The sequence below is a fragment of the Aegilops tauschii genome, chromosome 2 (genome assembly GCF_002575655.3).
Source record: "Aegilops tauschii subsp. strangulata cultivar AL8/78 chromosome 2, Aet v6.0, whole genome shotgun sequence".
Classification (NCBI taxonomy): Eukaryota; Viridiplantae; Streptophyta; class Magnoliopsida; order Poales; family Poaceae; genus Aegilops; species Aegilops tauschii.
In genome coordinates this window covers 427,479,142-427,489,497 of record NC_053036.3, presented here as the reverse complement: position 1 = coordinate 427,489,497, position 10,356 = coordinate 427,479,142, and the positions used below count along the sequence as shown (strand labels likewise).

Here is a 10,356-nt window from a genome sequence, read left to right as displayed (position 1 = left end):
AACATCGAAAACATCATAGAAGATGCGAGTGAACTCCGTTTTCGATGAACTCGAGCTTGTCATCAAGATGACCATAAGCTCCAAAACTCACAAAGAGAAGAACCAAACAAGAACCAATAAAGATGATGCAAGGATGCAATGGTTTGAGCTCTCTATGAACGATACGATCAAGCTACTCATCGAGAGCCTCCCTTGATAGTACGGCAATCGATCCTATAACCCGGTCTCCCAACTACCATCATGAGACCGGTAAAATAGAAAACCTATCAAGAGCAAACCTTTGCCTTGCACATGGTCCACTCGAGCTAGATGATGACGATCTTGACTCCCTCAAGTTGGACCACCTTTCTTGGTTGCGTTGGCTCGATGAAGACTAGTTGATTGCTCCCCCATGCTCCACTATGGGTGAGCCACTCTTCCGCACATCTTCACAAGTCCATTGTCACCACAATGGACGGCAAGCTTCAAGCATTTGATCTCTTTATGATGCTTCACTTGAACTTGCACATCGCAACATCTTCACAAGTCCATTGTCACCACAATGGACGGCAAGCTTCAAGCATTTGATCTCTTCATGATGCTTCACTTGAACTTGCACACCGCAACCTAACCCCACAAAGAACTCTCACGAAGATCATGGGTTAGTACACAAAGCGTAATTGACAATGCTTACCACACCATGGGATCGCTTGATCCCTCTTGGTACATCTTCTACGCTTTGTGAGTTGATCAAGTTGATTCACTCTTGACTTAGTCTTGATCAACCAACTCTCTTTATTTGGATGATGTCTTGAAGATATACATGAATGATCACACAATCTTCTTCTCCAAGACATGCTTGCAATAAGCTCAACTCTCACATGACCAATCTTTGGATAATTCCTTAATAACACCTTGGTCACCACATAAACTCCTTGAAACCAACACGTGAACTTCAAGAAATGCCTATGGACAAATCCTTCAAATATAACTCAAGGCAACCATTAGTCCATAGATATTGTCATCAATTACCAAACCAAACATGGGGGCACCGCATGTTCTTTCATAAGATATGCCATCTGTTGAAGCACTATCTTTTAGCCTAAAATACCATAAAAACATTTTTTGTGCACGGCAGTTTTTTTTTTTATCATCTGTTGAAGATGCGCCAAGGAAACGTCGAGGAGGAAAGAAGAAGCACGAACAGTGCAAGGTAGCAAGCGTGGGCGTGGCAAAGAAGACGGGAGAGAAGGGCACGGAAGAGCAAGGAAGAAGAGTCGCACTTTAACGACCGTGACTGTGGCACATTCCTTGGATAAATTTTGGTCCCGAGGATCAATTGCTAGACTTTTTAACCCTCTGGGATGACCGAAATAACCATACCGCCCCTGGTTAATTTCCAGGTCTGCCCACAGGACAGGCCCCGCACCGCCGCGAACAGATCCTGGGATCTCTCCTCCCTCCGGCCCTCCTTCCTCGTCTCTCGTTTCCCTCTCTTTCAGTCCCTACCCCGACGCCCTCTCGACCTCGGTCAAGTCCGGCAGCCAGGGCGACAGCGGCGGCAAGGTATGCTCCGTTCCCCCCTTATATTTTCCTCTCAACGAGTTCCTTGATTGGTTGAATCCCTCGTCGAAACCCTAGATGAGAACTCGTTATTCGACATAGATGCCATGAAAAAAAAAATTCTTAGCGTTTTTATTTCTAATTTAAGGAGACTATTTTTTTCCTGTGGTCAAATAATTTTTGTGGGGAAAACTGGACAAAATATATGAGAAAGTGAGCATATATCTCTGAACAGAGAGGTGCGCTTGAGCCTCCTGCTGCCCCAGCGCGTGCTCCTGCTGCGTGGCTGCCGTTCAGGTGCAAGCCATATATGCTTGTGGAAAAGAAACAGAGGGGTGGGGGTTAGATTTAAGTGACTATTTCATTTTGTATATCATTTTGTATAACACATGTCCGGAACTCATTGTTTGGCACATCAACTTCAGGGCATGTGGCACACCAATTTGGCCAAATAAATCATCAAAGTTGCACCAACTTCAGGGCAAATGATAAAAAGTCCTGTTTCACCGTCGCAATCCCACATGGCGGTAGCGGCGGCGCAGCTCCGTGGATCGTCCACGGTCGCTCGGAGGCATGGAGTCTTCAGAGTCCCCTCCTCCTGCCGGTGGCCACGTCACCCTTTCGCTGGTTCACTAAAGGTATTACCCCAATCCAGACAGTAAAGCCTATCCATGAGTAATTCATTCATACCCTGTTATATTTTCTTTGTGTTTTGATGACACTCTACTCATCTGAAGAACATGTTATTGTTGTTTTACAAGTTCTTCACCATTGACCACTAGAATATTTTGTTGTTGTGTAAAATACACCAGTTTTTCTGTGATTTTCATAAAGAAGAAATATTGAGTTTATGTACAGCCTGCCTGAAGCACTATGAGACAACACTGGCAGCTGCACTTGACAATTGGGTAGTAAGGGGAAGTTTTCCGTTTGCACGCATCTGGCAATTTGATCATTGATGGTGTTGTGCACGTTGTCCAAGGAAAATTATATCACAAAAAGGCGAGAAAATGGTTCTGCGGTTCTGGTTGGTGAATCTGCTTGTAGAAATTTGGAACAATAAACATTTGAATTCATGCTTCTGTAGTTTAAAGTGTTATTGTTCTTATACCAGTCGGAATCATGCAGAGTTGAAGCTGTTGACAACTCCTGTGCTCTGATGTGCTAGCATGAACCAAATATATAATCACATGATCAAGCTATCCAATTTTTATAGAGTCAAGCGTTTAATCAGTGCATGTATTTCTGCCCTTATTGGGAGGACCTTGAGATGAAAACCTAAGCTGGTCTGATTGTTCTTTTGTAACTTATAAGGTGAATAATATAGGCCACATATCACCATTGGTAGTAAATGCATTTTGGTGGACACATGTGATGAGGAACACTAGATGAGAAGAAAGAAAACACATGCCAGATCTGTTTGGCTACTTCTAGATGCTTCCACTCTAGTGTAGTATTTCTTTCCTTTTCTTTTCTATCCTACCTACTGTTTTCTAGAGTCTTCTAGTTGTGAGTAGCTATGAGTAGAATGGTGAAACTTACATAATGTTTTCTAGAGTATTCCAGCTATAAGTAGAAGTATGTGAAGGCTTCCCAAAGCCCTATAAATAGAGGTCCTCGCCTCTACTTTGGAGGCAGACTATGTACCCCTACCTATAATAGAACTTGTTCTTATCTAAGATCTTGGAGTAGATCTTGTGCCCTAGGAGTTCTGGATTGAACTCTTGCTGCCCTATCAACCTACATTCGCCTCTAGAGCGATATCTAGCGCAGCACGTTGAAGCTGTTCCTTCAACACTTGTGCTGTACACATTGTAGCAGCAAGGTGGAGTTGCTCCTCCACAAACTTTGTGCTGCTTCAGGTGGTATCAGAGCCTCGTTGACCCATACTAGTTCTTGCTGTCCTCTTCGAGAGTAAGTTGCAGCAAGCAATGGAGCAATTGGAGAAGAGGATGGATGCTGCTGAACAACAAATCAAAGAGCTGCGTGAAGATCTTAATAGGAGATTTGTCCAGCTGGTTGAGATGATAAGAAAGGGTGTCCCCCTGCTACCAATGAAGGAGATTCATCTAAAGAAGAGGAAGATGTTCATCAAGGAAGGAGAGGTAATCTTGGAGCAAGACCGCCACGACAACATGTTGTTCAACGTGCTTCAAGAAGGCCAATTTATGTTGAGGCTTCTGAAGGTGAAGAATATGATGATGCCCTTGAAGAGCCAAATCTCTATGCATATCGGAGAGCACTCAACCCTACATATGCAAGAGATACATACAAGGTGAAAGCTGAGATCCCAAGTTTTAATGGAAATGTTGACATTGAAGGGTGCCTGGATTGGTTATATGAAGTGGAGACTTTCTTTGAGGTCATGGAGGTTCCGGAAGATCGTAGAGTTCCTTTGGTCGCATACAAACTGAAAGGAGGAGCCGGTGCATGGTGGCATCGCGTTCAAGAGGAGCGCATGCTCAGAGGAGAACCTCGTGTTAGAACTTGGCGACAAATGAAAGGCCTCTTGAAAGGGAGATTTTTGCCCGCTGATTATGACCAGATCCTATTTATCCAATTTCAAAATTGTGCTCAAGGAAATAGGACTGTTTCAGATTACACAGAGGAGTTTCTAAGGCTACAAGTGAGGTGCAACCTTGTTGAAACTGAAGAGCAACAAGTTGCAAGGTACATCAATGGTCTCAATGATGCTATTCAAGATCGATTGATGATGCAACAAATCTGGTCCGTTGATCAAGCACAAGCTCTAGCCTTAAAGGCGAGAGGTTTGTGAGGATGAGAAAGACAACTAAGGCTCCATATCCTCCATATCCTCATACCGAAGGCTCATCTAGGAGCCAACCTAATAGAGTGGAAGAAAAGACCACTCCATCAAAGACAAAACAGCCCATCCCGAAGCAAACTAGAGGCAAGGGTAAGGCAAATGAAGGCCCAAAGTGCTATAAATGTGGTAAAGAGGGACACATATCCAGCGGCTGCCCACTAAGGAAATTTGTTAACACGACTATCCATGATGGTGAAAGCGATGAGGAAGAATACGAATCTGAAGATGTAGACGGACAAGAGGTTTGTCAAGAAGAAGGTGAAGAGGTGGTATGTGTGATCCAGCGTGTCCTATGTTCCACACCACAACTCGATGACACACAACGGAAGAAAATATTTGAGAGCAAATGCACGGTGAATGGCAAGGTATGCAAACTAGTGATTGATAGTTGCAGCTGCGAGAATCTTATCTCCCAGAAGTTGGTGGACCATTTAAAGCTTGAAACCCATGATCATCCAAATCCCTACACTATTGGATGGATCAAGAAAGGAGTGAATATGAGGATCACCAAACAATGCAACCTGCCACTTTCTTTGGGTAAGCATTATCGCTCAAATGTGTTGTGTGATGTGGTTGACATGGATGCCAGCCATGTTCTTCTTGGGAGGCCTTGGCAATTTGATGTGGATACTACACACAAGGGCAAGGAAAATTCTTACTCTTTTTCATTTGGAACAAGAGAAGGATCATTATCTTACCAAACAAACCCGAAGGTAATACCTCTAAGGAGGAGGGGAAAACTATGTTAACTATCTCCCATACCTCTCATGAGTTTATGGAAGACTTGAAGGAGGCAGATTTGTGTGCTGCACTTGTTGTAAAGGGAGAAGAGCACTTGACTGTTGAAATTCCAGCAAAGGTACGTGGTTTATTGGCAGAATTTCAGAACATACTTGGGGAGCCACATGGCTTGCCACCGATGAGAGGAATTCAACATAGAATTGACTTAATTCCGGGAGCAAGTCTTCCTAATCTTCCACACTATCGAATGAGCCCAAAGGAGCATGATATATTGAAGGAGAAAGTGGAGGAATTGTTGCAAAAGGGGCACATTCGAGAAAGTATTAGCCCATGTGCTGTACCAGCCCTACTCGCGCCAAAGAAGGATGGATCTTGGCGCATGTGTACGGACAGTAGAGTCGTTAACAAGATCACCGTAAGGTATAGATTCCCTATTCCTCGTCTGGATGATATGTTGGATCAGCTTAGTGGAGCAAGAGTGTTCACAAAGCTAGATTTAAGAAGTGGATATCATCAAATCCGTATAAGACCCGGGGATGAATGGAAGACCGCCTTCAAGACAAAGGAAGGGTTGTTTGAATGGCTAGTCATGCCATTTGGACTCTCAAATGCACCAAGTACCTTTATGCACTTAATGAATCAAGTCCTTAGACCCTTCTTATCCCACTTTGTTGTGGTCTATTTCGATGACATCTTGATCTATAGCAAGGATGAGGATGAACACTTTGATCACATTCGGAAGGTGCTAGAAGTACTAAGGGAAAATGAGCTCTACGTCAACTTGAAGAAATGTGTTTTCCTGCAAACACAACTTCTTTTCCTAGGATTCGTCATAACATGTGACGGCATTCGTGTTGATGATTCTAAGGTTGAAGCAATCCGAGAATGGCCAACTCCTAAAACCATTTCTGAGGTAAGAAGCTTTCATGGCCTTGCAACTTTCTATAGGCGATTTGTTAAGAATTTCAGCACTATCATGGCACCAATTACCGAGTGTTTGAAGAAAGGAAAGTTCCAATGGGCAGAAGCAGCTGAAGCTAGCTTCAATGAGATTAAACAAAAGCTATCACAAGCTCCTGTCTTGGTACTACTTGATTTCAACAAGACTTTTGAGTTGGAGTGTGATGCAAGTGGAGTAGGCATTGGAGCTGTCCTATCTCAAGAAAGGAAGCCCATTGCTTTCTTTAGTGAGAAGTTAAGTGAAGCTAGACAGAAATGGAGTACCTATCAGCAAGAATTATACGCCGTTTTCAGAGCATTGAAAACTTGGGAAGTCTATTTGCTGCCTAAAGAGTTCATTGTTTATAGCGACCATCAATCCTTGAAGCATTTTAGAAATCAAAAGCATGTTGACCGCATGCTAGCAAGATGGGCAGCATATCTTGAGAGGTTTAACTATCTCATCGTGCATAAATCTGGAATAACTAACAGAGTGGCCGATGCTTTGAGTCGTCGTGCATGCCTCTTGACTTCTTTTGAAGCTGAACTTCCGGGCATGGGTCAAATAAAGGAGTTGTATGAGGGTGACGAAGACTTTGGCCATGTTTGGGTAAAGCACGCAAGGGGCCAACCATTAGGTGATGACTATTTGATGCAAGATGGATATCTCTTCAAAAATGATCGTTTGTGCATTCCAAGAAGTTCTCTACGTGACAAGCTGGTTAGAGAGCTCCATTCAAGTGATCTTAGTGGCCATGTTGGATGGGACAAGACTATCGCTAACCTGGAAGCTCGCTACTTTTGGCCACAACTAAAGAGAGATGCTGGAAAGTTCGTTCAACGGTGCCCCGTATGTCAGACCTGCAAAGGCCAAGTCCAGAACACAGGGTTATACATGCCTTTGCCTGTTCCTGTTGCTCCATGGAAGGACATTTCTATGGACTTCGTCTTGGGCTTGCCAAGAACAAGACGAGGAAGTGATGCTGTATTTGTGGTCGTGGATAGATTCTCTAAGATGGCTCATTTCATCCCATGCCGCAAGACAACGGATGCTCATCATGTGGCAAACCTATTCTTTAGAGAAGTGGTCAGACTTCATGGAGTTCCAAGGTCCATTGTCTCAGACCGTGATAGCAAGTTTCTTGCTGCATTTTGGCTCACTTTGTGGAAGCAATTCAACACTGAATTGAAATTTTCTAGCACTGCTCATCCACAAACAGATGGACAAACGGAAGTGGTGAATAAGTTTTTGGGTAATCTGATCCGTTGCATTTGTGGAGAAAGAAAGGGGCAATGGGATTTGGCTTTATCTCTTGCAGAGTTCTCCTACAATAACTCCAAGCATAGATCCACAGGAAGGAGCCCTTTTTCCATTGTCTACACTAAAGTTCCAACACATGCGGTGGACCTGGTGAAGCTGCCATCAAGGGGAAACTCAAAATCAGCATTGTCCTTTGCTGATAATTACACCAAGTTATTTGAAGAGATTCGCGGCGCTTTGGAAGCACAAAATCAGAAATATAAACAACTTGCTGATTGCAAAAAGAGGCCAAAATCATTCCAAGTCGGTGATAAGGTGATGGTCTACCTCCGAAAAGAGAGGCTGCCTTTAGGTGTTAAAGGGAAACTTAGGCAGCGAAGGTATGGGCCCTTCTCTATCATGAGGAAGATAAATGATAATGCTTATGTGATAGATCTTCCAAGTGACATGGGTATCTCCAACACTTTCAATGTTGCGGACTTGACTCTCTACCATCCAGAAGAAGCGCTCTATGAAGATAACTCGAGGGCGAGTTCCAAACAACCAGGGGAGAATGATGAGGAACACTAGATGAGAAGAAAGAAAACACATGCCAGATCTGTTTGGCTACTTCTAGATGCTTCCACTCTAGTGTAGTATTTCTTTCCTTTTCTTTTCTATCCTACCTACTGTTTTCTAGAGTCTTCTAGTTGTGAGTAGCTATGAGTAGAATGGTGAAACTTACATAATGTTTTCTAGAGTATTCCAGCTATAAGTAGAAGTATGTGAAGGCTTCCCAAAGCCCTATAAATAGAGGTCCTCGCCTCTACTTTGGAGGCAGACTATGTACCCCTACCTATAATAGAACTTGTTGTTCTTATCTAAGATCTTGGAGTAGATCTTGTGCCCTAGGAGTTCTGGATTGAACTCTTGCTGCCCTATCAACCTACATTCGCCTCTAGAGCGATATCTAGCGCAGCACGTTGAAGCTGTTCGTTCAACACTTGTGTTGTACACATTGTAGCAGCAAGGTGGAGTTGCTCCTCCACAAATTTTGTGCTGCTTCAACATGTCTTGAGATGCATTTTGGTGTTGTAATATTCTGCAAAAAGTTACATTATTTCCTGCAGCATCAAGCCATGCTCTTCCACAAGATTAGCTTGGGCATAATGATCAGAAGATTAGTTTCTTAGAGAAAATAATGTAAAACTCAAAAAAGGTTGACTTTACCTTTTAAACATATTTTGTTGCCTCAGCTTTCAGTTTCTACCAGTGGAGTGGGTGGGAAGCCGTTTGGTTTTGGTGCCAAAATTGCAACAAAATGTGCAAATGAGAACACTCGGGCTGAAGAGTTGAACTCGAGATCAGATCAAGCAGGCGAACTTGTAGAAGCAGTTGAAGACGTGACTCCCCAAAAGAGGAGTGCTAAAATCCATGATTTTTGTTTTGGGATTCCTTTCGGTAAGTAACTGTTTTTACAACAAAGGCAAAATCTTGTCATTTTTTTATTGAATAATCATGTGGGTGAATGTAAAATTCTGCCGCAGAAGTTTCCTGATGGGCGTGATTTTGCACATACCAGTTTCTTGTTTAGGAGAATTACTAGTATGTTGTAAATCGATTTTATTTTCGTCAACTTGTTAATGAAAGTGAAGCTGTAGGTCGTAACTGTTTGAAAGTAAAGATGAGCTTCTCACTGCATAATTACCCAAACTTACTGTTAGAGTGTTAATTGATCCTACAAGTTTCAGAAAAACTACAATTTTCCTTATAGAGCAAAAATCCTTATGGATGTCAGATTGCCCTTGCTATATAGGTATGATAAATAATCCCAAACCAGTCGAAAATGAGATTGTCATGACTGCTTTCTTTTGCAGTCATAGTTAACGGTTTCATCAGGCTTGAATGGTATCCGGTAGATAGTAGCAATGAAAACATCGACTATTTTAGCTTGGATGTGTCTGCATAACAAATAATTTCGTTTGGTAGTGCAGGTGGTCTTTTGTTCTGCATGGGGCTTCTAGGCTACTTCTTCTCTAGGAGTACTGTAAGTCTTGTCCTAGGTGTTGCACCTGGGCTTGCTACGCTCCTTCTTGGTACCCTCAGTTTAAACTTCTGGAGGAGTGGAAGATCCAGCTTCCTGTTTATATTGGGCCAAGCAGGTGAGATAACATTCCATATTCTTGGTGTATTATATGTTTGCTTGTTCTGTATTACATGTTTGCTTATTGACATGTTCAATTTGTTCCGTTTTAGCAATTTCTGCTGTCCTTGCATGGAAGTATTCCCATGCATACTTACTGGTAACTACCGTGAACGTTCTGTTTTTATGGATCATTCCTTCCGTAACAGTGAGTTAATCATAGTTCTGTCTTGCAGACAAATAGAATTCTTCCTTGGGGCTTCTACGCTTCACTGAGGTACCTTACTGTTGATGTATAACCCCCTTCATGTTTCTTGTGGAAATTGAAGACCTTGATGTATTGTTACTCTTTCTTCAAAATGGTACAGCACTGCGATGGCTTGTTTCTATGCGTACGTGCTGCTTGCTGGAGGAAATCCACCGCCCAAGAAGTTGGCGCCGGCACCATCATCATAGAGCCAGGGAGCAGGCATACCTTTTTATCCTAGCTTAATTTGACATTTGTGCTCCATAAAATGCTGCGGCTACGAGCACAGAAGAGTCTGTCTTCTATATTTGTATATGTTTCCTAGTCTTAGGTTCGCTTGTGGCGAGCTCTTGGATTTTTGGCGGAACATCGAGCAAATAATACTGGCAGGATGGTTGTAACGATCCAGCCCTGATGAGCATTTTTTCTTTCGGCTACTTGAACATGATGAAGGATAACCAGTTACTTCTTGACGCACTTTTTTGGTGGATCACCTGACAACAACACGTTTGATATTCCACTGAACATATAGCCTTGATACGTAGAACGGACAGAATTTTGAACGATTTGGTCGTATATTCAGGCGATGATTCTTTTGGGTAGGCAAATAAGAGCCGAAGGCACCTGCTCCATTGCATCAGTGAAACAACAGTTCGGGAGTAGAGTTTTAACTGGAT

At 42.8% G+C, this 10,356-nt stretch overlaps 1 protein-coding gene across 1 annotated transcript; it reads left to right on the top strand.

Moving 5' to 3' along the window:
- The first annotated feature begins 1,160 nt into the window (after positions 1-1,160).
- LOC109734226 (protein FATTY ACID EXPORT 6) lies at positions 1,161-10,156 on the top strand. Its single transcript, XM_020293440.2, has 7 exons — positions 1,161-1,545; positions 1,968-2,180; positions 8,546-8,750; positions 9,284-9,451; positions 9,546-9,592; positions 9,669-9,709; positions 9,801-10,156. The coding sequence occupies exons 2-7, from the start codon at positions 2,028-2,030 to the stop codon at positions 9,886-9,888; spliced, it is 702 nt and encodes a 233-aa protein (XP_020149029.1). The 5' UTR covers positions 1,161-1,545; positions 1,968-2,027; the 3' UTR covers positions 9,889-10,156.
- The last annotated feature ends 200 nt before the right edge of the window (positions 10,157-10,356 follow it).

What these genes read in the sequence shown, in the direction of transcription:
- LOC109734226 (XM_020293440.2), top strand. Translation starts at nt 2,028, where the DNA reads ATGATAAAAAGTCCTGTTTCACCGTCGCAATCCCACATGGCGGTAGCG. An exon ending in CTTTCGCTGGTTCACTAAAG is followed by an intron (nt 2,181 to 8,545) that starts GTATTACCCCAA and finishes TTGTTGCCTCAG; the next exon opens with CTTTCAGTTTCTACCAGTGG. An exon ending in ATTCCCATGCATACTTACTG is followed by an intron (nt 9,593 to 9,668) that starts GTAACTACCGTG and finishes TCTGTCTTGCAG; the next exon opens with ACAAATAGAATTCTTCCTTG.